Genomic DNA, 27,542 nt, shown 5'->3' on the forward strand with positions numbered 1-27,542 from the left:
GAGGTAGAAGCTTTCAGAATCAAAAAGGAGGAAGATGCCATAACATTGAAAGAAGAGGAAGAACCTTTTAGAGTAAAAGAGGAAGAGGAGGCTATCTCAATAAAAGAGGAGGAAGACGTTTTGGGAGTGAAAAAGGAGGAGGCTGAAGATCGGGTTACAAACAGTGAGTACTGTCTGAAAAACAGGGGCACTATGAAGTTCTTCATTTAATGTGTTGTTTTAACGGGGCATTCTACTTCTGTTCTACATTTGAATATGTTGTTCAGTGCTGGGGAAATTGTTTAAGGGGCAATCTGCCATTGGTACATATGTTTTATGGACTTCGATGTATTGAATTCTCATTCTCCATGTGGTCTACATTAAAGTTCACCTCATCTAATATAACAGGCTTTTAAAATCTACTTAAAATATCAAAGGGATGTTAAAGGCACCCATTTTGTGGAATTGACCCTATACATTTGCAACACAAACAATATTTGACAAAATCATGATGAAAGTGGCCATTTTAGACATATTCATGCCTCTTGATTGTAATAGATGGTCATAAGTTTACGTCTGTTTGCTGTTCTCGTTCACACAGGAGAGAGACGTGACTATCGTGGACCCTTTGGGGAGCCTCAACAACATCCTGATGCTGACGAGGCAGAGAAGAATCTCTCCAGATCAGAACACCAGATGGTACAGCTTGGTCTGGTCTAGCATACAGCTTGCTGGGTCTGGGCTGGGTTTCTGTAAAGCACTTCATGACAACAGTGGCTTCAGCATCCATAATGATATGTCTCTGTGTCCCCTCTTTATGGTTACCAGGACAACGCTAGCCCTTCCTCCCTCCCGGAGTCCCCGTGTCGTGCCTCTCCCGGTAGCACCTTACTGCTGGGTATGAAGAGGTTGTCTGTGCTGCTGGTGGACTGCAGGAAAACAACGGGGCTGAGTGGAACTGTGAGAGGAGGAGAAGAGAAGAAGGGATTAGATTTGGCTCATCAAAGTAAGTGCTGTAGTTTAGTTTGAACAAATACAATAGATCTGCCCACTGGTGTCTGTTACCAGGACAACCAGCAGAGTTCTGTTAGTTGACAGGAAGATAGACTGGTATCTGTTACCAGGACAACCAGCAGAGTTCTGTTAGTTGACAGGAAGATGGACTGGTGGATATGGATGTTATGAATATCATAACACTGGAAAAGGATTCTGCCAATGAAAATAGAGAAACCAATAGACCATATAAAACCTTGATGGAAGTTAGCTTTAGAGAGACAGTTATAAGATGATCCTATGTAAGGTGCTCGTTTTTCAAGAACGTTTTCTCAAAATATTATGGATGTTACATTGACTGTAGAACAGGAAAACTAAACTCCAGACACTGTTAATTAATGAACTAATACTGGAGGAAAGCTGCGATCAGGCTGCCCACTCAAGAGAGAACTTCAAACTGTAACCAGTGCCGTCAACCTTGTTCAGGTTATCAGTCAACCTACCAGGGTAGTTACAAACAGTAGAGGAATGAAATCATCATGTTTTGATCATATCTTTACTAATGCTGCAGAAATGTGTTTGAAAGCAGTTACCAGATCCATCAGATGTAGTGATCACAATATAGTAGCCATGTCTAGGAAAACCACAGTTCCAAAGGCTGGGCCTAATATTGTGTAAAAGAGGTCATACAATAAGTTTTGTGGTGATTCCTATGTTGTTGATGTAAATAATATTTGTTGGTCCGTGGTGTGTAATGATGAGCAACCAGACGCTGCCCTTGACACATTTATGAAATTGCTTATCCCAGTTACTAATAAGCATGCACCCGATAAGAAAATGACTGTAAAAACTATTAAATCCACGTGGATTGATGAGGAATCAAAAAGTGGTATGATGAAGAGGGAGGCAAAAGAGATGGCAAATAGGTCTGGCTGTATAACTGATTGGCAAACGTATTGCAAATTGAGAAATCATGTGACTAAATAAAAAGAAGAAGAAACTACACTATGAAACAAAGATAAATGACATGAAGAATGATAGTAAAAATCTTTGGAGCATCTTCAATGACATTTTGGGCAAAAATATCAACAATGACTTGTCACCTGTGTCTGACAACGTGGATGGAAAATTGAGGATAATAGCGGCCGATATTGCCACTCCTATTTGCCTTGTCTTTAATTTAAGCGTACTAGAAAGTGTGTGCCCTCAGGCCTGGAGGGAAGCTAAAGTCATTCAGGGATTGGACTGCTGAGGACTGGGGTAACGTCATTTTCTCTGATAAATCCCCTTTCCCGAATGTTTGGGGCATCCGGAAAAAAGCTTGTCCGGAGAAGACAAGGTGAGCGCTACCATCAGTCCTGTGTCATGCCAACAGTAAAGCATCCTGAGACCATTCATGTGTGGGGTTGCTTCTTTGCCAAGGGTGTGGGCTCACTCACAATGTTGCCTAGGAACACAGCCATGAATAAAGAATGGTACCAACACATCCTCCGAGAGCAACTTCTCCCAACCATCCAGGAACAGTTCGGTGACGAACGATGCCTTTTCCAGCATGATGGAGCACCTTGCCGCAAGGAAAAAGTGATAACTAAGTGGCTCGGGGAACAAAACATCAATATTTTGGGTCCATGGCCAGGAAACTCGCCAGACTGTAATCCCATTGAGAACTTGTGGTCAATCCTCAAGAGGCGGGTGGACAAACAAAAACCCACAAATTCTGACAAACTCCAAGCATTGATTATGCAAGAATGGGCTGCCCTCAGTCAGGATGTGGCCCATAAGTTAATTGACAGCAGGGCGGATTGCAGATGTCTTGAAAAAGAAGGGTCAACACTGCAAATATTGACTCTTTGCATCAACTTCATGTCATTGTCAATAAAAGCCTTTGACACTTATGAAATGCTTGTAATTATACTTCAGCATTCCATAGTAACATCTGACAAAAATATCTAAAGACACTGAAGCAGCAAACTTTGTGGAAATTAATATTTGTGTCATTCTCAAAACTTTTGGCCGCGACTGTAGGTCGCATTCTGTATCATACAGCTTTGAAAGTTATATATTTAGAACTGTTTCGTTTTTTGTGTTCTGACTTGTAAAACAGAATGAATAAATAAGTAATGTAAATATTAGTAATTACCAGTAAACTCTACAACATTTGATTTAAAATCGCACCAAGATTGTTAAAACTGGCCTTAGGTTATTGAGGGATCTGATTAGGATTTACCCTCGTAGCAATGCCGTTTTATCATGTGGAGGTTTCATTCGGGTCTCTATTTTAAAAAACACACTTTTTTCTTTGGCAGGAGAAAGACCAGACTCAGAGGAACCAGAGCCACGGACGTCCAAACCAGCAAGACGACACCAGTACAGTACTTTTTATTGATTTTTGAAGACCCTCAAACAATTGAGAGAAATAAAAAATGGTTTGACCATTAAGCAAAAACAAGCCTGTTTTGAGGCTGAATATATCCCAAAATAGGAAAGTCACAGTCATAGCTCACACATGCTCTGTTCCAGTGTGACTAGACATATTATTTGAGACCACTTTGGGAAAGTTTTGAGCTTTTTTCGATTTTTAAACACCCCCAGACAATTTAGACAAATAGGCCATGATTTGAACATACAGTAAAAACAACCTTGGTTTGAGGCTGAACATACAGTAAAAACAAGCCAGTTTTGAGGGTGCATAGATCCGTGATCATAGATCAGTGATGTATCACACATGCTCTGTTCCAGTGTGACTAGAGCTATAATTTGAGACCATTTGTGTAAACATTGGAGCTTTTTTGAGATTTTAGACATCCGCAGACTAATTTGAAGAAAAAAAACTGAATTGAATTTTCAGCAAAATGTTCACATTTTTGAGCGTGCATAGATCCATAAATTGGACAGTCACAGTGATGTATCACACATGCTCTGTTCCAGTGTGACTAGGTCTCTAATTTGAGACCATTTTTGTAAACATTTGAGCTTTTTTACCGTCCCACATATCCCAGAGAGGTTTTAAGTAATAACTTCATTACATGTACTTATTGTGCATTCACTGTGTTACAGAAAACAAAGAAGGATCCCTATTGTGTGCAGATTTTGCATGAAGAACCAGGAAAACATATCTATACATCTCAGCAGAGTCTGCATGAAGACAGAATCAAAACAAAAGATTGATCAGGAAGTTCGTAATTCCCGCGACTCCATGATAGAGCATCTTTGGCACGGCAGGATTATTGACTACAGAATACTCAGCTGTATTGTGACACAACAGGACGCACTCCAACCTCTGATTAAGAACCGTGAACAAATGGGTCATTTTGTTACGAACAAGCCAGAAGCCAAACTAATAACTGGGTAAGCTACTATTTTGCACTGATAAAATAATATATGTGCAAGTTACATGCTATTGGAACTCATTTGAACTGTTGTCCAATTATGTTTGATTGTAAAATAATATAAATGTTTTTGTTAACCTGTCTAGGATGAGGGTGCCGCTAGCGGCACTCCCCCCCCCACCCCCACTGAAAAACCAGTGCCGCGAAATTCAAAAAAAATATTTTTTTAAAATATTTAACTTTCACACATTAAAGTCCAATACAGCTAATGAAAGACACAGATCTTGTGAATCCAGCCAACATGTCCGATTTTTTAAATGTTTTACAGGGAAGACACAATATGTAAAGATGTACATCTATTACCTAAAAACACATTAGCATAATCCACCATCTTTTATTTGTCCACCAACACCAGTAGCTATCACCAATTCGGCTAAACTAAGATATTTATAGCCCCTAACCAAGAAAAAAACTCATCAGATGACAGTCTGATAACATATTTATGGTATGGGATAGGTTTTGTTAGAAAAAAGTGCATATTTCAGGTAGATGGCATAGGTTACAATTGCACCCACCGTCACAAATGGACTAGAATAACTACATAGAGCAACGTGTTTACCTACTTACTAATCATCAAACATTTCGTAAAAATACACAGCATACACTAATCGAAAGACACAGATCCTGTGAATACAGACAATATTTCAGATTTTCTAAGTGTCTTACAGCGAAAACACAATAAATCGTTATATTAGCATAGCACATAGCAGCCCAGCATTGATTCTAGCCAAAGTGAGCGATAACGTCAACATCGCCAAAATATATAAATTTTTTCACTAACCTTCTCAGAATTCTTCAGATGACACTCCTGTAACATCATATTACACAATCCATATAGAGTTTGATCGAAAATGTTTATATTTAGCCACCAAAATCATGGTTAGACAATGTGAAATGTAGCCCAGCTGGTGAGAAAATGTCCGTGCGCCATATTAGACAGTGATCTACTCTTATACATAAATACTCATAAACGTGACTAAAAAATATAGGGTGGACAGGGATTGATAGACAATTTAATTCTTAATACAATCGCGGAATTACATTTTTTAAATTATCCTTACTTTTCAATACAGTTTGCGCGAAGCTACGTCAAAAAACATGGCGTCCTAAGCCACTAACATTTTTCGACAGAAACACGATTTATCATAATAAAAATGTCCTACTTTGAGCTGTTCTTCCATCAGTATCTTGGGCAAAGGATCCTTTCTTGGGTCTAATCGTCTTTTGGTGGAAAGCTGTCCTCTTGCCATGTGGAAATGCCAACTGCGTTCGGGATGAACTGGAAGCGTGCCCAGCAATTCACAGCGTTTCAGAAATAAATGTCCCAAAATCGCACTAAACGGATATAAATTGCTATAAAACGCTTTAAATTAACTACCTTATGATGTTTTTAACTCCCATAACGAGTAGAAACATGACCAGAGTAATATTACTCCCTCCACTAATGCTTGGAACAAGTGCGGGTCGATGTCCTCCAGGCGCATTACGCAGCAAGAAAAGAGTTCCTAGCTACAGGGTTTTTTAATTTGTAGTGCCTGTGAACGCGCAATCGACCCCATTCAAATCGTCATCACGTAAAGGCATCCAGGGGAAGACGTAAGCAGTGTCCGTATACTCATAGCAATAACTGCGGCCTTTTAACTGACTCCAGATCAGGGGCCAAAATTTCTGAAATCTGACTCCATGTCAGGGAAATTGCTGTAGAATGACTTCTGTTCCACTTAGAGACAAAATTTCAACTCCTATAGAAACTATAGACTGTTTTCTATCCAATAATAATAATAATATGCATATTGTACGATCAAGAATTTTGTGGGAAGCCGTTTCAAAAATTACACGATTAGCATAAATAGTGACAACAGCGCCCCCATCCTCAACAGGTTTTAATCTGTATGATATTTCAGCCAAGTGGAAGTGGCTCAAGTGTTGGCACCAACTACAGATGAAAATATAGATGAAGAATCAGACGTCAACATGGAAGATGACCAGTCGGCGTTGTACCAACCGTAAGTAAATACAAATAGAAATCATTTTCATTAACAAGTACTACGTAGAAGTATATAAGCAAACATGGATGTATTTTATTTATTCTAATCTGCATACCAAATATTTTCCAGACCATTGAACCAGTCATGGGACACCAAACTGAGAAAGGGGATGCAAAGCAGTGGTTTATACCAAAAGCACCCTCTGGATTGTGATCTGCTGGCTGGATTTGGGAAATATCTCCGTGACGACAACAACATTCCCAATTTCAAACAGGAGGTATGTACAGAGATTTGACTTTAATTTAACCGTTTACATATTTTAATGAGAATTAATAGATTTTAAAGTAGTTACTAACTATGTAATTAATATTATTTTCATGTGCAGGTTGCAAATGTGTCAAGGTTTTTGTTTTACATGGACTCAAACAAACCATCGCTGGATTTTGTTAATAACTTGGAAAAAAGCAGATCATTTTTTACCAAGCTTGCAGACATTGGACAGAAGAAGCAAACCATTGCCAACTACATGAAGAATTTGAAGAGATTTATTCGCTACAACATGACACGCCTTATTCAGACAGACAGAGCCGTGTTTGAGCAATGCAAGCATTTCCTCCTTTGCTTGAATGAACTGCAGAAGTCCATGAGCAAGCAGGTGTCTCAGGAAACTACTGGGAAAAGGTATATATTTCCAATTGATCCTCACAGAATTGTATTTTATTTTAAATAAGTGTGTATTATCAACGTTCTTAAAATAATGTATGTATTAATGTTTTTCTGCAGATACATACAGATGGTGTCAGTTGCGAAGACACCAAAAGAATGTTGGGAAATTTTGAGGGTGGCGAAGAACGAATTTCTGTGTATCATTGGGATGGCCATGAATGAAGAATCCTTGCTGGAAACTGAACAACTGCATGTTCTGTACTACCTTGAGTCTTTGCTCATGCTCAAACATCTCCAAAGGGCTGGAGTGATCAAACATTTGACCGTAAGTTAACTAATGTCATAAATTTGCTATAATGTTGAATTGTATTTGCTTCTTTGGCATTTGTTTTATTAATATGTCACTGTTCCAATTGCAGCTGAGCGAATGGCTCTCGAGGAGCGCGTGCAAGTTGCCAGATGGTGAGAATTGGACTGTCGTCGGTGTTAAGAAGCACGAAACAGCAACTCAGCAAGTTGCAACCATTTTGTTAGATGAGGAGGAACACGCAGTAAGTATATTTACTACAATCTGTTATTGTGAATGTGATTTAATACAGGATCCGGGATCCTCCTCATCAGAAACGCTGACTAGCATAGCCTAGCCTAGCGCCACAGGGAATATCATATAATATATTTTCATGAAATCACAAGTCCAATACAGCAAATGAAAGATAAACATCTTGCGAATCCAGCCAACATGTCCGATTTTTAAAATGTTTTACAGCGAAAACACAACATATATTTATGTTAGCTCACCACAATAGCCCAAAACACAACGGCAGTTTTTCACCGCAAAGATAGCTTTCACAAAACCCACAAATAGAGATAAAATTAATCACTAACCTTTGAACAACTTCATCAGATGACAGTCTTATGACATCATGTTATACAATACGTTTATGTTTTGTTCGAAAATGTGCATATTTATAGTTACAAATCTGGGTTCTACATTGCAGCCATGGTCACAAATGGCACCAAAATGTCCGGAGAAATTTTAGACAGCCACGTAATCTAACAGAAAAACTCATCATAAACTTTGCTGAAAAATACAAGTTGCATATATAATTAAAGATACACTGGTTCTTAATGCAACCGCTGTGTTAGATTTAAAAAAATATATATACTTTAGTACAAAGCAAAGCATGCAATAATCTGAGACAGCGCTCAGCCATTCTCCGCCATGTTGGAGTCCAAAGAGTCCACCAAAATACGAAATTACATCATAAATATTCCCTTACGTTTGATGATCTTTCATCAGAATGCAGTGCCAGGATTCCTAATTCCACAATAAATCGTTGTTTTGTTTTAGATTGTCCATTTCTTCTGTCGAATTAGCAACTTTGGCTTGCATAGTGGAGCTCACGTGTCCATGAAGATTTTACGCATGAACGAAAAATTCAAAAAGTCATAATAGTCGAATAAACTGGTCAAACTCAGTTGAGAATCCATCTTTAGGATGTTTTTCAGAAATCAATCCAATAACTTCCCAGACGGAGCATTTCTTCGTGTCTACCTAATGCATTGCAGAAAACGATATGACAAACCGAAGTGCGTAGCCAAGTACTACTAATATGGCTGACCTCTCACTCCAACGAGTCCCATCCGGTCCCAGGAAAGGCTAGAGACTTCATTCCACGTTCTACTGCCTGTTGACATCTAGTGGAAGGCGTGTGAAGTGCATACAGATCCATAAATAAAAGACAATTGAATAGGCAATGCCTTTCACAGAGACCCATTTCAGAATTTTCACTTCCTGTTTGGAAGTTTGCCTGCCAAATGAGTTCTGTTTTTCTCACAGATATAATTCAAACAGTTTTAGAAACTTCAGAGTGTTTTCTATCCAATAGTAATAATAATATGCATATCATATGATCTAGGACAGAGTACGAGGCCGTTTAAATTGGGCACGATTTTATCCAGAAGTGAATCGGGTGCCCCCTATTTACATGTATTAATGTTGTCTATATTTTCAGTGGTTCGATGTGTACTACCGACATGTTCGACCAGCTTTTCTTAAAAACTCTGATGACATGCAAGAAGATGAGAGATTCTTCATTTCCACAACCGGGAAACCCATCTACAACCCATCCAATGACCTACAAAGGTTTCATGCCAAGTAAGTACACCACTGTTAAGTAGAACACTGTTTAATCATTCCACAATACTTTTTTTTTGACAGTACAGTTTTCTGAAACCAAACTGTTTTTCTTGTTCTTTCATCAGATACAACTTGCCCAACATCACGAGCCAGGTAGCAAGAAAAGTTTTTGAGACAAATACCAAAGCCAGCTTCACAGACCAAGAGATGTCCCTTGTTGCTGACTACTTGGCCCATACAACTGCTACAACTAAAAAGCATTACTGCTTGAAGACAACAGTCAATGCCTGCATGGAAATGAAGCTGATCTCCAAAGTTGCCATGTCCATTGAATCTGAGTAAGTATTTACACAAATTATATAAATTACACTTTACATTGTCTTGTAAATGCTGCTACATATAGATACAAATGTGTTGTTATGTTCCCTTTTTCAAGTAGTGAGACTGCAGGCCCCTCTCCCTCCCGCACAGGGAGAAAAGGAGCATTGTCCAGCAGCAAACAGTTGGATGAGGCACAGACCTTGAAACTCTTCTATGAACACTTCCCTGTCACAATTGATGGACAATCAATCAAGACGAAGGACAGACGACTGATTGCAGGAACGTATGAGAGATACTGCTATGACAAGTGGAGAAGCCAGCAAGAGAAAATGAGACGTGATTATGTGATCGGTATGAAGCAGCTAAAATACACTAAACTAAATACAATTTTGTTATATTATATATTACAAAAATGTACTGTATTTAGTCAGTAAATAAAGTACTACTTGATAAGGGCTTCTACTATTGAATAAATTAAATTATTAATAACACTTATTTTTTTGTTACAGCGCACTTACCCAGAAGACAGCCCACTGCAAGTCAAGTAGAGAAATACATTGAAAGGCAGAACAGGGAGAAGAACAAAGTGAAAGTGGAGAATGTCCTTTGTTACTGGCAACCTTCAATTAACACTGACACACCAAAAGACAACAAGGCAATTAAGAAGCTGGTGAAGTACCAGAAGTGGAAAGGACTGTACATTGCCACTGACACTGATAAAGGAAAAAAGGTCATGACGACACGTCCATTTGCTAAAGGGGAAGTTGTCTGTGACTACCACGGTCTCCCACTCTCAGGGAAGCAGGGGAAAGAATTGTTGGCAGCAACAGGGAATGACGAGATGGGGTTCCTTTACTTCTACAAGGAATCGTCAGGGAAAACGTACTGTATAGATGCAAAGACTGTGCCCTGCCCTTGCCACCCAGAGATGGACACAATTGGACGTAGGATAAATCATTCCAGAAAGAGAAGCAACATAAAGGGTCAGCTTCAGCAATTAGAAGAGGATGGCAAAGTGTGGAACATCATCCTTTTCATTGCCCTACGAGACATTCAGGTGCAACAAGAACTGTTATTTGACTATGGGGTGTCAAGAAAATATTTTGTTGGAGAAGGAGAAGCTTTGGAATGGCTTGACAACTAGGTCCGTCAGCTTGAAATCTGATGGGTCTCTAAACAACCCCCCTTGGGTGGTGCTGTGGCGGAGATAAGAGAGTGACCTTTGGAAGTGATCTTCCCAGCCTGTCAACATTTTGTTTTCTTCTGTTGTTATACATATTGAAAGAGAATGTGCAATATTAAATAATAGATCATCACACACACACAAACATGGCTTCATCGTTGTTCACAGTTTATTCATAGTTTCTCACCATTTTTAATTATCGCTTATGATCATAGTTTGAATATAGTTGGCCATAGTTTCTAATCATAGTTTCTAAATGTACTTTCTAATTGTATTTTCTAGTCTGAGAAGTTTTGGTACAATAATAAAGTCAAATGCAACCGAACAGGCCAGAAGCAATTGTTTGTCCCTGTAGTTTTGAATGTTTCCCTGTCAGAAAATTGTTGAGAGGCTAAGAGAATGACCTTTGGAGGTGATCTTCCCAGGATGTCAACATTTCGTTATCTTCTGTTGCAGAGGGGAGGGGCAGTTCAGTGAGCTGGAGCCTTTGATTGCCCTGCCTCTGGGAGCCTGTCAGATATGGTCAAAATATCAGTAAGATATATCTGTAAAATATTTTGAGCTACAAACATACTTCTTCTATTTGGAGAGTTTTTTTTTTTTACCATTCAGGGATCTACTATCAAACAGTCAAGAAATCATTAAAAGATTAATGTTTACACTGCTCCACTGCTGTGACAAGTGGAGAAGCCAGCAAGAGGAAAGGAGATGATTCATGTGATTGGTAAGGTGCACCTAAAATCCAGTAAACTGAATACAATTTTGTTTTATTAGGTATTACGAAAATGGACAATGATTTGAACATACAGTAAAAACAAGCTTGTTTTGAGGCTGCATAGATCCATAGATTGGACAGTCACAGTGATGTATCAAAAATGCTCTGTTCCAGTGTGACTAGACCTATAATTTGAGAGCATTTTGGGAAAGTTTTGAGCTTTTTCCATTTTTAAACATCCCCAGACATTTACACCCTCTTCCCCAGAATTTCAAGGGCCCGGGAGAGCTCACCGGACGCCGCCGGAACCGCATTGCTTTCCAGGGCTTGGGCCCCTCTCTCGGGGCGAACCCATTCCAGGGCGCTCTGCTCTTCACAAAGAAAAGAGAACTCTCCCTGGGGTTCCCGCCAGCTTCTCCGGGATCGGTCGCGTTACCGCACTGGACGCCTCGTGCCGCCCATCTCCGCCACTCCGGATTCGGGGATCTGAACCCGACTCCCTTTCGGTTGGCCGGGGGCGACGGAGGCCATCGCCCCTCCCTTCCAAATGCCGTTCGCCCATCTCTTAGGACCGACTGACCCATGTTCAACTGCTGTTCACATGGAACCCTTCTCCACTTCGGCCTTCAAAGCTCTCGTTTGAATATTTGCTACTACCATCAAGATCTGCACCCACGGCGGCTCCACCCGGGCCCGCGCCCTAGTCTTCCGTTCTCACCGCAGTGTCCCTCCTCCTCATACATGTGAAAATGTTAATTTTACCTTTTTATTCTACAATAACCTTTACCCCCTCCTTTTGGGAATGTCTCCTCACTTCCAGTAGATTAGCTTTCATAAAGATGTATCCAAAGGAGCAATAGAGTTGGAGAACATGCGCCCGTTTATTTTGTTCTTGAGGTCCATTTTCTCCTAAACCTAACCCGCCAGAGCCCTGTTCTCCTATTGAACAAACTGCTATCTTGAAATGTTGAAAAAGTTGTGTTCATAGGAAGCATGGGTTGTTTTCTCTCAAGACAAAAAAGTAGGCCCAAAATGAGGCCTGACCTAAATTTAAGGTGATTTTGGGTAACAGCGGCCAATCCGTTGAGGCTAGAAACTCAATTAAACCACAGGAATGTTTTTGAAGTCCTCATATTCTCTGACCATGTGAAATGAACCCTTAACAGTGAATAAATTCCAAAATGTACCTTACTTCTCTCTTGACTGCTAGGTCCATCTGCTTGAAATCTAATGGGACACAATACTATCCATTAACATGTTTGGTTCCAAATATTAGAGTAAGAACTTGACGGACAAATATTCTCAGAACCCAACAAACCTCTCTTTAAAAATTCAAAAACTGTAATTTCTGTAATATGTTAAGCAAGTTTGACTGAAAATGTCAGGTCCTCACATTGAATGATTTGCCTTGCAAAATCACCTACAATGACAGCTCATCAGGCTACTATAAGGATTACCTTTATTGATTGAAGCTATGGCCCTGGAGCCACAGGAAGGGCTTAAATTGTCTCTGTAGTTTTGAATTTATCCCTGTCAGACATTTTTTGAGAGGCTAAGAGAATGACCTTTGGAGGGAGTTTTCTAGGGAGTTTTTCCTAGCCACCATGCTTCTACACCTGCATTGCTTGCTGTTTGGGGTTTTAGGCTGGGTTTCTGTACAGCACTTTGAGAAATCAGCTGATGTGAGAAGGGCTTTATAAATACATTTGATTTGAGTCAATGCCATGTCTGTTGTCTTTTGTCACAGAGAGAGAGAGAGAGAGAATCTATTTCATAAAGTTATCCATTAAGATAGGGAGAGAGTGTGTACATTCTAGGCCCAGAATGAAGCCTGGCCTAAATTTAAGGTGCTTTTGGGTTAGAGCAGGCAAACCGTGGAGGCTAGAAACACAATTCAACCACAGGAATGGTTGGGAGGTCCTCCTTATTTACTCAGACCATTTGAAATGAACCCTTAACAGTGAATCAATTCCTAAATGTGCCTTAGTTCTCTCCCCTTAGGAATACATTGCCTGCTGCTCGAAATTCAACTGGATGACTAAGTGGGTTAGGGTTACCCTAGAAAACGATCATCAATGACAACTAATCAGGCTACTATAACGATTACCTGTGTTGTTTTTCAGCTTCCTGGAGCAACCGGAAGTGGTTAAGTTGACCCTAAAAGAGGTATTCAACCCTCTGAAAATCAATCAGTTTTTAACATAAAGGCTTGAAACTCAGGATTATGTAAACGGGTGTCCCAGTGAGGAAATGTGTTTAATTGTAGCTTCCTGTGACAACCGGAAGTGCCTTACATTGAGGTCATAGGTGCTGTTTTGAGGGGTTAAAAAGGTCACATCTTTCCAAAATGTCATATGTGTGATTAGGCAACCCTCATGAACTGATACATACAAGACTGGTAATAGGACTTCACTGCTACTTCCTATCTGGTAATAGGACTTCACTGCTACTTCCTATCTGACTGGTAATAGGACTTCACTGCTACTTCCTATCTGACTGGTAATAGGACTTCACTGCTACTTCCTATCTGACTGGTAATAGGACTTCACTGCTACTTCCTATCTGACTGGTAATAGGACTTCACTGCTACTTCCTATCTGGTAATAGGACTTCACTGCTATTTCATGGTTTTGATGTCTTCATATATTATTCTACAATGTATAAAATAGTGAAAATAAAGAAAAACCCTTGAATGAGTAGGTGTGTCCAAACTTTTGACTGGTTCTGTATACTTATGCTACTGTCACATAACATAATAATTAATGATTGAAGTGTATGTACATTGTATGGTGTATCTGATGTTAATAAGCTGTCTTTTAAAAACCATATTGATGAGTTAGTTAATTAAGATGCTGAGTTGGTGTTTTAGGCTGGGTTTCTGTATAGACATTAAGCTGTCTTTTAAAAACATATTGATCAGTTAGTTAATTAAGATGCTGAGTATGAAAAGGGTCTTCTTCTATAGAAATAGGTCAGGCCTCTTGCTTAATAGTACAAAGCAGATCATTCAATTCATTAAAGCCATTAGATGCATTTGACCATAATGCACTTTGTTTTATTCTGGGTACAGGTTCAGTACACCTCCCTGCATTCTCCATCAGGAAGTAGGCTGACCCTCTTTGTGGTCACGTAGGTCCATTCATTGCTCTCTTTGCATTTATAAATCTCTTTGACAGTAACTCCCTCTGTAGCTAACATCTACAATAACCATTAGAGGTAAGAGTTGGTGTTATCATACACAGTCTCAGGGATGGCTAGCTCTGGGAATTCCTTTGGTCTGTACAGAGTTAGGTAAATCAGCTCTTAGCACCTTACTTGTGGAATAATCTCCAAACTTCTCTAAAAGTTGATGTTTTGGTGCCTCTAGGTTAATTCAGACTGCTGATTGAGGACCGGTTACAATTTACTTACAAAACCTTTAAAGGAGTTCATGAAACCATTCAGTCATGGATGTATGTAAACATATTTACCAGGTATTGCTTGTTACAGAAGACTACTGTTGTACATTGAATAGCCATTCATCACTGTTACACCTCCTTGACGTGATGGTTTTCTATGTCTGTACATAGTGTGAATAGTGGTTTCCAAAAAGTTATTTCTCCCTAAACACGAATGTTAAATGACCTTTATGATCTTTTGTACCACTATTACTTTGGTGTTCTAATCCCCCTCTGTCAAAATCCACACTGTGAACACATCTTTAACATTCATGAACCTTCACTATCTTCATCCCTAAACTAGCAACAATAACTATTGTCTATTGTTATTCTCAGTGACCTTCCTGGCCATATGAAAGCCTAGCTAAATACAATGTTTTCATGTCTTTGATTATGCAAACATTTGTTTATTAGATTATATTTCTCATTAAGAATAATGTTGTTTTAATTCTATATGGGTCACGCCTTGCTTTGGTCATGTGTTCTCTTATGGGTCAATGATTTTAATTAGAATATAGCAATGATGCTCTCTTCTCAACCACTTCCAGTGCCTTTGGAAAGTATTCAGACCCCTTGACTTTGTCCACATTTTGTTATGATGTCTTATTCTAAAATGGATTAAATAAAACTATTTCCTCAGAAATCTACACACAATACCCCATAATGATAAAGCGATAAAAGGTTTTTATAAATTTTGCAAATATATTAAAAACAAAAAATAGAAAACCTTATTAACGTAAGTATTCAGACCCTTTGATATTAGATGTGAATCTGAGCTCAGGTGCATCCTGTTTCCATTGATCATCCTTGAGATGTTTCTACAACTTGATTGGAGTCCACTTGTGGTAAATTCAATTATTATTTGGTTATTGTGTGTAGATTCATGAGGGAAAATTTTAAGTAATACATTTTAGAATAAGCTGTAATGTAACAAAATGTGGAAAAAGTCAAGGGGTCTGAATACTCTCCGAATGCACTGTACAAACTTCACATTGAATATTCACCCCACTTTTGAAAAGCTCCATGAGGAAGAAAGGATTCCCAGATTATCTTTTAGATGTTCTGTCTTCAGGATGTTCTGGGTTGATGGCTGTTGGAGAGGGGAGGGGCAGTTGAGTGAGCCTCTGCCTTTTATTGCCCTGCCTCTGGGAGCCTCTCAGCTTGTGACATGATGAGAGAGAGTGAGAGATGGCCTACCTGTAAGATATTTTGTGCTATTAACGTACTTCTATTTGAAGAGGTTTTTGACCATTCAGGGACCTAATCTTTAATTTATATTCTACGTTTAGTTTTTCAAGGTTTCTGATTGTCGCTGTTTTTCTGTTTTTCGCTTCCAAAATCACACTGTTAATAGAAAAACAACAACATTGGATGTTCTAAGTCCACAACAATAATTAAACCACATCAGGAGACCACTTTTGAAGTCTGAGGAAAATATTTGAGATATCGGAGAAGATATTTTCATTTTTTGGGTGTAGATAACGACAACTTGCAGGCAGTAGGTTCAGAATAACTATGGCAAAAATGAATACAAATTATACCACCAGATGAGCCTTGGTCAATTTAGCTCGGAATATGCCACCCTCTTCAATCTGTCACCTAATCCTGCCTAATGGGCAGACCAGCCCTGGAGGAAAGTATTGGCTGTAAGAAGGAAGAGAAAACATAACATCTGGTTGTTTTTAAATGACTTCTTATGACATTGTTTGCCAGAATAAACATTGTAATGGGGATTTTTTCCCAGTCTGCGTTACCTACTCCAGGCAGCAGACGGCGATATGAGTCTTTCAGTTGATGGTTCTTGTGTGACGTATAATCTAGTGGACGGGACGGGAGGATTCTTCAACAGCGACAAAAGGCTTCTGATTCACCCACCGCGGTGGTTTGCTAGCGAACATAAAACCGAAACATTTAAGATCTTTAGACCAATCTTGTGTATATTAATCTTAGTGTTTTAGAACATCATTCTGTTTACGTATCTACTTGTTCATTTAAACGCAATTTGCTTATTACATTAGCAAATCTGTTACATTGGTACTGCACTAGGCTAATCTCCCTGAGCATTTTTTATTTTTATTTATTTCACCTTTATTTAACCAAGTAGAGTAGTTGAGAACAAGTTCTCATTTACAACTGCGACCTGGCATGAGCTCACTAAATTAGACAGAGAAAGAAGCTCTGATGAAAGGAGAGGAAGAAGCTTTCAGGATGAAAAAGGAGGAAGAGGAGGCGATCACATTGAAAGAAGAAGAGGATGATATTACAGTGAAAGAGGAAGATGGGAAGGTTGTCAGAGTGGAAGAGGAGGTAGAAGCTTTCAGAATCAAAAAGGAGGACGATGCCATAACATTGAAAGAAGAGAATGTAGTGAAAGAAGAGGAAGAACCTTTTGGAGTAAAAGAGGAAGAGGAGGCTATCTCAATAAAAGAGGAGGAGGAAGACGTTTTAGGAGTGAAAAGGGAGGAGGCTGAAGATCAGATTACACACAGTGAGTACTGACTTAAAAACAGGGGCACAAACTATGCCGTTGTTGAACTAATGTGGGGTTTTTAAGGGGCATTCTACTGAAGTTCTACACTTGAATATGTTGTTCAGTACTGTAGGAATTGTTAAAGGATCGATCTGCCATTGGTACATATATTTTTGGGACTTTTAAACGAGATATATTGAATTCTCCAGGTGGTCTATATTAAAGTACACTTCATCTAAAATAACAGGCATAATTTCTACTTAAAATATCAAAGGGACGTAAAAGGCACCCATTTAGGTGAATGACCCTTTTACATTTACAACACAAACAATATTTGACAAAATCATGATGAAAGTGGTCATTTTTAGACATGTTCATGCCTCTTGTAAGACTCTATGATTGTAATAGATGGTCATAAGTTTACCATCTGTTTGATGTTCTCATTCATACAGGAGAGAGACATGACTATTGTGGATCCTCTGGGGAGCCTCAACAACATCCTGATGCTGACGAGTCAGAGAAGAGTCTCTCCAGATCAGAACACCAGATGGTACAGCTTGGTTTGGTCTAGCATACAGCTTGCTCTATCTGGGTCTGGGCTGGGTTTCTGTAAAGCACTTTATGACTACAGTGACATCAGCATCCATAATGATATGTGTCCGTGTCCCCTCTTTATGGTTACCAGGACAATGCTAGCCCTTTCACCCTCCCGGAGTCCCCGTGTCGTGCCTCTCCCGGTAGTGCCTTACTGCTGGGTATGAAGAGGTTGTCTGTGCTGCTGGTGGACTGCAGGAAATCAACGAGGCTGAGTGGAACTGTGAGAGGAGGAGGAGAGAAGAAAGGATCAGATTTGACACATCAAAGTAAGTGCTGTAGTTTAGTTCGAACAAATACAATAGATCTGCCCACTGGTATTTGTTACCAGGACAACCAGCAGAGTTCTGTTAGTTGACATGAAGATGGACTGGTGGACATGGATGTTATGAATATCATAACACTGAAAAAGGATTCTGCCAATGAAAAGAGAGAAACCAATAGACCATATAAAACCTTGGTGAAAGTTAGCTTTAGAGAGAAAGTTTCAAGATGATCTGATGTAAGGTGAATGTGTAAAAGTATAACTTTAGTCCGTCTCCTCGCCCCGGCACGGGCGCGAACCAGGGACCCTCTGCACACACCAACAACAGTCACCCACGAAGCATCGTTACCCATCGCTCCACAAAGGCCGCGGCCCTTGCAGAGCAAGGGGAACCACTACTTCAAGGTCTCAGAACAAGTGACGTCACCGACTGAAAGGCTATTAGCGCACACCACCGCTAACCAGCTAGCCATTTCACATCCGTTACACATGTTTCACAAAATCTTTCCCTAAAAACATTATGGATGTTACATTGCCTGTCCCAGTCAACCCCCTTATCTTTACAAGACTCTAGAACACACAAACTAAACTCCAGACACTTCAATGTGGCCTGTATTGCTTCATTAACATCTGATCTACACAACAAATGTATTGTTTAAAACAATCTCTGTAAGCCTTTTCTAAAAGCCATGAAATATGTATAAATGAAAAGCATTTTTTGTGAGACTTGGCCTCCGTCTCTGTAATGGACAAAATTAATTTAATTTCCTACTTTATCAGGTCAAGTGAAGGCTGAACTCCAACATAGACTTTAAAGAACATTGTTTCATTTGGAAATTACTAACTTTTTTGACATGAATGTGCTGCTAACAGTTTAGCTTCCTCCTCTGTCCCCATACTTGGCTCAAACTAGTTATCCTCTGCTTCTCAACACACGTGACCGTCCTCCTTGACAATGAACAGATTGAAGATATACAAAAGGTACCTGTTGGTTATCTCCATCTGTGACGTTTCAAGCTCGCTGTGGAGTGAGTTTACGGCCCGTTCTCACCCCCGTTACACATGTTCAGGTTGACTTTCCCACGGAATCGACCATATATGAATGCTGCCCTGCATCCCCAACATCAATTACTGTTGTTGTTTACGCAACCAAAAAAAACGCCTCTTGGACCTTGACTTGGTGCTCCGGTACCGCTTGCCATGTGGTACCGCTTGCCGTGTGGTACCGCTTGCCGTGTGGTACCGCTTGCCGTGTGGTACCGCTTGCCATGTGGTGCCGCTTGCCGTGTGGTACCGCTTGCCATGTGGTACCGCTTGCCGTGTGGTACTGCTTGCCGTGTGGTAAGAGAGAGAACAGTCCATGACTAGGGTGGCTGGAGTCTTTGACAATTTTTAGGGCCTTCCTCTGACACCGCCTGGTATAAATGTCCTGGATGGCAGGAAGCTCGGCCCCAGTGATGTACTGGGCCATACGCTCTACCCTCTGTAGTGCCTTGTGGTCGGAGGTCGAGCAGTTGCCGTACCAGGCAGTGATGCAACCAGGGAGGAGGCTCTCGATGGTGCAGTTGTTGAACCTTTTGAGGATCTGAGGACCCATGCCAAATCTTTTCAGTCTCCTGAGGGGGAATAGGCTTTGTTGTGCCCTCTTCACGGCTGTCTTGGTGTGTTTGGACCATGTTAGTTTGTTGGTGATGTGGACACCAAGGAACTTGAAGCTCTCAACCTGCTCCACTGCAGCCCGTCGATGAGAATGGGGGCGTGCTCGGTGCTCCTTTTCCTGTAGTCTACAATCACCTCCTTTGTCTTGATCACGTTGAAGGAGAGGTTGTTATTCTGGCACCACACGACCAAGTCTCTGACCTCCTCCCTATAGGCTGTCTCATCGTTGCTCGTGATCAGGCCTACCACTGTTGTCATCGGCAAACTTTATGATGCTGCCTGGCCGTGCAGTCATGAGTGAACATGGAGTACAGGAGGGGACTGAGCAGGCACCCCTGAGGGGCCCCCGTGTTGAAGATCAGCGTGGCTGATGTGTTGTTACCTACCCTTACCACCTGGTGGCAGCCCGTCAGGAAGTCCAGGATCCAGTTGCAGAGGGAGGTGTTTAGTCCCAGGGTCCTTAGCTTAGTGATGAGCTTTGAGGGCACTATGGTGTTGAATGCTGAGCTGTAGTCAATGAATAGCATTCTCACATAGGTGTTCCTTTTGTCCAGGTGGGAAAGGGCAGTGTTGAGTGCAATAGAGATGGCATTATCTGTTGGGGCGGTATGAAAATTGGAGTGGGTCTAAGTATTACTGGGATAATGGTGTTGATGTGAGCCATGACCAGCCTTTCAAAGCACTTCATGGCTACAGACGTGAGTGCTACGGGTCAGTAGTAATTTAGGTAGGTTACCTTAGTGTTCTTGGACACAGGGACTATGGTGGTCTGCTTGAAACATGTTGGTATTACAAACTCGGTCAGGCCATGCTCGGAGTACACATCCGGGTAATCCGTCTGGCCCTGCGGCCTTGGGAATGTTGACCCGGAACAGCTGATGCTCTCATGCATGCTTCAGTGTTACTTGCCTCGAAGCGAGCATACAAGTAATTTAGCTCATCTGGTAGGTGTCACGGGGCAGCTCGCGGCTGTGCTTCTCTTTATAGTGTGTGATAGTTTGCAAGCCCTGCAAATATCTGACGAACCTCAGAGCCGGTGTAGTACGATACGATCATAGTCCTGTTTTGACTCTTTGGCTGTTTGATGGTTCGTCGGAGGGCATAGCAGGATTTCTTATAAGCTTCCGGATTAGAGTCCCGCTCTTTGAAAGCGGCAGCTCTACCCTTTAGCTCAGTGGGGATATTGCCTGTAATCCATAACTTCTGGTTGGGGTGTGTACTAGAGGTCGACCGATTATTATTTTTCAACGCCGATACGGATTTATTGAAGGAACAAAAATAGCCAATACCGATTACTCGGCACATTTTTATATTTATATTTGTAATAATGACATTTACAACAATACTGAATGAACAATGAACAATTTTATTTGAACTTAATATAATACATAAATAAAATCTATTTACTCTCAAATAAATAATGAAACATGTTCAATTTGGTTGAAATATTGCAAATACACAATGTCACTGTCAACTGCGTTTATTTTCAGCAAACTTAACATGTGTAAATATTTGTTGGAACATAACAAGATTCAATAATAGACATAAACTGAACAGGTTCCACAGACATGTGACTAACTGAAATTTAATAATGTGTCCCTGAACAAAGTGGGGGGGTCAAAATCAAAAGTAACAGTCAGTATCTGGTGTGGCCACCAGCTGCATTAAAGGAGGACTGTAGCATCTAATGATGAAACATGAAACATGGTGAAAATATGCGGTTGTGTGTTTGGCTATTGTGGTTAGCTAATAGAAATACATATTGTGTTTTCGCTGTAAAACATTTAAAAAATCGGAAATGATGGCTGGATTCACAAGATGTTTATCTTTCATTTGCTGTATTGCACTTGTGATTTCATGAAAATTATATTATATGATATCCCTGTCCCGTTAGGCTAGGCTATGCTAGTCAGCTTTTTTGATGAGGAGGATCCCGGATCCGGGAGGGTGATTGAAGTAGAGGTTAAGGTTACAGTTATGAAAACTTAGGACTCCAAAGAGGCCTTTCTACTGACTCTGAAAAACACCAAAAGAAAGATGCCCAGGGTCCCTGCTCATCTGTGTGAACGTGCCTTAGGCATGCTGCAAGGAGGCATGAGGACTGCAGATGTGGCCAGGGCAATAAATTGCAATGTCCGTACTGTGAGATGCCTAAGACAGCGCTACAGGGAGACAGGACGGACAGCGTATCGTCCTCGCAGTGGCAGACCACGTGTAACAACACCTGCACAGGATCGGTACATCTGAACATCACACCTACAGGTACAGGATGGCAACAACAACTGCCCAAGTTACACCAGGAACGCACAATCCCTCCATCGGTGCTCAGACTAGAGGTCGACCGACTATGATTTTTCAACGCCGATACCGATTATTGGAGGACCAAAAAAAGCCGATACCGATTAATCGGCCGATTTTATAATTTTTTAATTTGTAATAATGAAAATTACAACAATACTGAATGAACACTTATTTTAACTTAATATAATACATCAATAAATAATGAAACATGTTCAATTTGGTTTAAATTATGCAAATACACAGTGTTGGAGAAGAAAGTAAAAGTGCAGTATGTGCTATGTATGAAAGCTAACGTCTAAGTTTCCTTGCTCAGAACATGAGAACAAATGAAAGCTGGTGGTTCAGTATTCCCAGTTCTTCAATATTCCCAGGTAAGAAGTTTGAGGTTGTAGTTATTATAGGAATTATGACGCGTCGACTATTTCTCTCCATAACATTTGTATTTCATATACCTTTGACTATTGGATGTTCTTATAGGCACTTTAGTATTGCCAGTCTAATCTCAGGAGTTGATAGGCTTGAAGTCATAAACAGCGCTGTGCATCCCAGCATTGCTAAGAGCTGCTGGCAAACGCAGAAAAGTGCTGTTTGAATGAATGCTTACGAGCCTGATGCTGCCTACCACCGCTCAGTCAGACTGCTCTGTCAAATATCAAATCATAAACTTAACTACACTGCTCAAAAAAATAAAGGGAACACTTAAACAACACAATGTAACTCCAAGTCAATCACACTTCTGTGAAATCAAACTGTCCACTTAGGAAGCAACACTGATTGACAATAAATTTCACATGCTGTTGTGCAAATGGAATAGACAAAAGGTGAAAATTATAGGCAATTAGCAAGACACCCCCAATAAAGGAATGATTCTGCAGGTGGTGACCACAGACCACTTCTCAGTTCCTATGCTTCCTGGCTGATGTTTTGGTCACTTTTGAATGCTGGCGGTGCTTTCACTCTAGTGGTAGCATGAGACGGAGTCTACAACCCACACAAGTGGCTCAGGTAGTGCAGCTCATCCAGGATGGCACATCAATGCGAGCTGTGGCAAGGTTTGCTGTGTCTGTCAGCGTAGTGTCCAGAGCATAGAGGCGCTACCAGGAGACAGGCCAGTACATCAGGAGATGTGGAGGAGGCCGTAGGAGGGCAACAACCCAGCAGCAGGACCGCTACCTCCGCCTTTGTGCAAGGAGGGGCACTGCCAGAGCCCTGCAAAATGACCTCCAGCAGGCCACAAATGTGCATGTGTCTGCTCAAACGGTCAGAAACAGACTCCATGAGGGTGGTATGAGGGCCCGGCGTCCACAGGTGGGGGTTGTGCTTACAGCCCAACACCGTGCAGGACGTTTGGCATTTGCCAGAGAACACCAAGATTGGCAAATTCGCCACTGGCGCCCTGTGCTCTTCACAGATGAAAGCAGGTTCACACTGAGCACATGTGACATTAGTGACAGAGTCTGGAGACGCCGTGGAGAACGTTCTGCTGCCTGCAACATCCTCCAGCATGACCGGTTTGGCGGTGGGTCAGTCATGGTGTGGGGTGGCATTTCTTTGTGGGGCCGCACAGCCCTCCATGTGCTCGCCAGAGGTAGCCTGACTGCCATTAGGTACCGAGATGAGATCCTCAGACCCCTTGTGAGACCATATGCTGACACATACACATTTGTTTTGGATGTTCTTATAGGCACTTTAGTATTGCCAGCCTAATCTCGGGAGTCGATAGGCTTGAAGTCATAAACAGCGCTGTGCTTTAAGCATTGCTAAGAGCTGCTGGCAATCGCAGGAAAGTACTGTTTGAATGAATGCTTACGAGCCTGCTGCTGCCTACCACCGCTCAGTCAGACTGCTCTGTCAAATATCAAACCATAAACTTAACTATAATATAATAAACACACAGAAATACGAGCCTTAGGTCATTCATATGGTCAAATCCAGAAACTATCATTTCAAAAACAAAAAGTTTATTCTTTCAGTGAAATACGGAACCGTTCCATATTTTATAAAACGGGTGGCATCCATAAGTCTAAATATTTATATATCTAAATATTTTATAGATGAGTCTAAATATTGCTGTTACATTGCACAACCTTCAATGTTATGTCATAATTACAGTTGAAGTCAGAAGTTTACATACACCTTAGCCAAATACATTTAAACTCAGTTCTTCACAATTCCTGACATTTAATCCTAGTAAAAAATCCCTGGTCAGTTAGGATCACCACTTTATTTTAAGAATGTGAAATGTCAGAATAATAGTAGAGAGAATGATATATTTCAGCTTTTATTTCTTTCATCACATTCCCAGTGTGTCAGAAGTTTACATACACTCAATTAGTATTTGGTAGCATTGCCTTTTGTTTTTGTTTAACTTGGGTCAAACGTTTCGGGTAGCCTTCCACAAGCTTCCCACAATAAGTTGGGTGAATTTTGGCCCATTCATCCTGACAGAGCTGGTGTAACTGAGTCAGATTTGTAGGCCTCCTTGCTCACACATGCTTTTTCAGTTCTGGCCACACATTTTCTATAGGATTGAGGTCAGGGCTTTGTGATGGCCACTCCAATACCTTGACTTTGTTGTCCTTAAGCCATTTTGACACAACTTTGGAAGTATGCTTGGGGTCATTGTCCATTTGGAAGACCCATTTGCGACCAAGCATTAACTTCCTGACTGATGTCTTGAGATGTTGTTTCAATATATCCACATAATTTTCTTTCCTCATGATGTCATCTATTTTGTGAAGTGCACCAGTCCCTCCTGCAGCAAAGCACCCCCACAACATGATGCTGCCACCCCCGTGCTTCACGGTTGGGATGGTGTTCTTCGGCTTGCAAGCTTTCCCCCTTTTTCCTCCAAACATAACGATGGTCATTATGGCCAAACAGTTATATTTTTGTTTCATCAGACCAGAGGACATTTCTCCAAAAAGTATGATCTTTGTCCCCATGTGCAGTTGCAACCTGTAGTCTGGCTTATTATGGCGGTTTTGGAGCAGGGGCTTCGTCCTTGCTGAGCGACCTTTCAGGTTATGTCGATTATAGGACTCGTTTTACTGTGGATATAGGTCATTTTGTACCTGTTTCCTCCAGCATCTTCACAAGGTCCTTTGTTGTTGTTCTGGGATTGATTTGCACTTTTCGCACCAAAGTACGTTCATCTCTAGGAGACAGAACCCGTCTCCTTCCGTAGCTGTATTTATTTATTTATTATTTTACCAGGTATGTTGACTGAGAACACATTCTCATTTACAGCAACAACCTGGGGAATAGTTACAGGGGAGAAGAGGGGGATGAATGAGCCAATATGACGGCTGCGTGGTCCCATGGTGTTTATACTTGCGTACTATTGTTTATACAGATGAACGTAGTACCTTCAGGCATTTGGAAATTACTCCCAAGGATGAACCAGACTTGTGGAAGTCTGGTTCATCCTTGGGAAGTCAAATTATTTTCGGAGGTCTTGGCTGATTTCTTTTGATTTTTTCATGATGTCAAGCAAAGAGACACTGCGTTTGAAGGTAGGCCTTGAAATACATCCACAGGTAAACCTCCAATTGACTAAAATTATTTCAATTAGTCTATCAGAAGCTTCTAAAGCCATGACATAATTTTCTGGAATTTTCCAAGCTGTTTAAAGGCACAGTCAACTTAGTGTATGTAAATTTCTGACCCACTGGAATTGTGATACAGTGAAATAATCTGTCTATAAACAATTGTTGGAAAAATTACTTGTGTCATGCACAAAGTAGATGTCCTAACCGACTTGCCAAAACTATAGTTTGTGAACAAGAAATTTGTGGAGTGGTTGAAAAACTAGTTTTAATGACTCCAACCTAAGTTAATGTAAACTTCCGACTTCAACTCTGGCAAATTCTGGCAAATTAGTTCACAGTTCACAACGAGCCCGGGCGGCCCTAACTGTTCCATATACCCTGACTCTGCTTGCACTGAACACAAGAGAAGTGACACATTTTCCCTAGTTAATATTGCCTGCTAACATGAATTTCTTAACTAAATATGCAGGTTAAAAAAAAACTTCTGTGCATTGATTTTAAGAAAGTCTTGCTAAAGAAGCTGATGGTAAATGTGATGGACTGGCCAAGCATGTCTCCAGACCTAAAGAAAGGCGTTGATGTTTATAGTTGGATACATTTGTGCAGAGTTGTGCTTTTTTCAGCAATGCACTTTTTTTAATCATCACCTATTTGGCGAAGTTGAAGTAGGCTGTGATTCGATGATAAATTAAGTATATACATATGAGATGAGTAATGTAGGGTATGTAAACATAAAGTGGCATAGTTTAAAGTGGCTAGTGATACATGTATTACATAAAGATGGCAAGATGCAGTAGATGATATAGAGTACAGTATATACATATACATATGAGATGAATAATGTAGGGTATGTAAACATTATATTAAGTGGCATTGTTTAAAGTGGCTAGTGATACATTTTTACATACATTTCCATCAATTCCCATTATTAAAGTGGCTGGAGTTGAGTCAGTATGTTGGCAGCAGCCACTAAATGTTAGTGGTGGCTGTTTAACAGTCTGATGGCCTTGAGATAGAAGCTGTTTTTCAGTCTCTCGGTCCTTGCTTTGATGCACCTGTACTGACCTCACCTTCTGGATGATAGCGGGGTGAACAGGCAGTGGCTCGGGTGGTTGTTGTCCTCTATGATCTTTATGGCCTTCCTGTGACATCGGGTGGTGTAGGTGTCCTGGAGGGCAGGTAGTTTGCCCCCGGTGATCTGCGTGATCTGCGTTGTGCAGACCTCACTACCCTCTGGAGAGCCTTACGGTTGTGGGTGGAGCAGTTGCCGTACCAGGCGGTGACACAGCCCGACAGGATGCTCTCGATTTGTGCATCTGTAGAAGTTTGTGAGTGCTTTTGGTGACAAGCCGAATTTCTTCAGCCTCCTGAGGTTGAAGAGGCGCTGCTGCGCCTTCTTCACAACACTGTCTGTGTGGGTGGACCAATTCAGTTTGTATGTGAAGTGTACGCCGAGGAACTCGAAACTTTCCACCTTCTCCACTACTGTCCCGTCGATGTGGATAGGAGGGTGCTCCCTCTGCTGTTTCCTGAAGTCCACAATCATCTCCTTTGTTTTGTTGACGTTGAGTGTGAGGTTAGTTTCCTGACACCACACTCCGAGGGCCCCCACCCCCTCCCTGTAGGCCGTCTCGTCGTTGTTGGTAATCAAGCCTACCACTGTAGTGTCGTCCGCAAACTTGCGTCTATGTGTGGAGTAAAGGTGGTCTAGAGTTTTCCTCTGGTTGCACATTTTACGCGCTGGTAGAAATGAGGTTAAACGGATTTGAGTTTCCCTTCATTAAAGTCTCCAGCCACTAGGAGCCCACCTCTGGATGAGTGTGTTCCTGTTTAAAGTCTCCAGCCACTAGGAGCCCACCTCTGGATGAGTGTGTTCCTGTTTAAAGTCTCC

The 27,542-nt window shown here is 41.0% G+C and overlaps 3 protein-coding genes across 13 annotated transcripts in view; 2 read left to right on the plus strand and 1 right to left on the minus strand.

Annotated features, from left to right (window-relative positions):
* The window catches only part of LOC139551999 (uncharacterized), a 16,491-nt gene extending 5,510 nt beyond the window's left edge, over nt 1-10,981 (plus strand). The window contains exons 2-15 of the mRNA XM_071363341.1: nt 4-163; nt 581-678; nt 808-985; nt 3,279-3,339; nt 4,030-4,320; nt 6,266-6,367; nt 6,479-6,626; nt 6,735-7,030; nt 7,133-7,340; nt 7,435-7,566; nt 9,031-9,173; nt 9,281-9,493; nt 9,592-9,827; nt 9,986-10,981. Of these exons, the coding sequence (XP_071219442.1) occupies nt 4-163; nt 581-678; nt 808-985; nt 3,279-3,339; nt 4,030-4,320; nt 6,266-6,367; nt 6,479-6,626; nt 6,735-7,030; nt 7,133-7,340; nt 7,435-7,566; nt 9,031-9,173; nt 9,281-9,493; nt 9,592-9,827; nt 9,986-10,620 (2,901 nt within the window). The 3' untranslated portion in view covers nt 10,621-10,981. The remainder of the gene's footprint in view (nt 1-3; nt 164-580; nt 679-807; nt 986-3,278; nt 3,340-4,029; nt 4,321-6,265; nt 6,368-6,478; nt 6,627-6,734; nt 7,031-7,132; nt 7,341-7,434; nt 7,567-9,030; nt 9,174-9,280; nt 9,494-9,591; nt 9,828-9,985) is intronic.
* The window catches only part of LOC139546522 (zinc finger protein ZFP2-like), a 415,728-nt gene that overhangs the window by 371,372 nt on the left and 16,814 nt on the right, over nt 1-27,542 (plus strand). For 2 of the 7 annotated variants that reach the window (XM_071355038.1, XM_071355048.1), the window contains exons 2-4: nt 17,098-17,299; nt 17,734-17,831; nt 17,967-18,144. The exons of the other annotated variants lie outside the window; for them this stretch is intronic. In XM_071355038.1, the coding sequence (XP_071211139.1) occupies nt 17,098-17,299; nt 17,734-17,831; nt 17,967-18,144 (478 nt within the window). The remainder of the gene's footprint in view (nt 1-17,097; nt 17,300-17,733; nt 17,832-17,966; nt 18,145-27,542) is intronic. 7 annotated transcript variants of the gene reach the window in all.
* The window catches only part of LOC139546469 (piggyBac transposable element-derived protein 4-like), a 226,838-nt gene that overhangs the window by 10,150 nt on the left and 189,146 nt on the right, over nt 1-27,542 (minus strand). The window lies entirely within an intron of this gene.

This window comes from Salvelinus alpinus, chromosome 2, assembly GCF_045679555.1.
Source record: "Salvelinus alpinus chromosome 2, SLU_Salpinus.1, whole genome shotgun sequence".
In the NCBI taxonomy this organism is placed as follows: domain Eukaryota; kingdom Metazoa; phylum Chordata; class Actinopteri; order Salmoniformes; family Salmonidae; genus Salvelinus; species Salvelinus alpinus.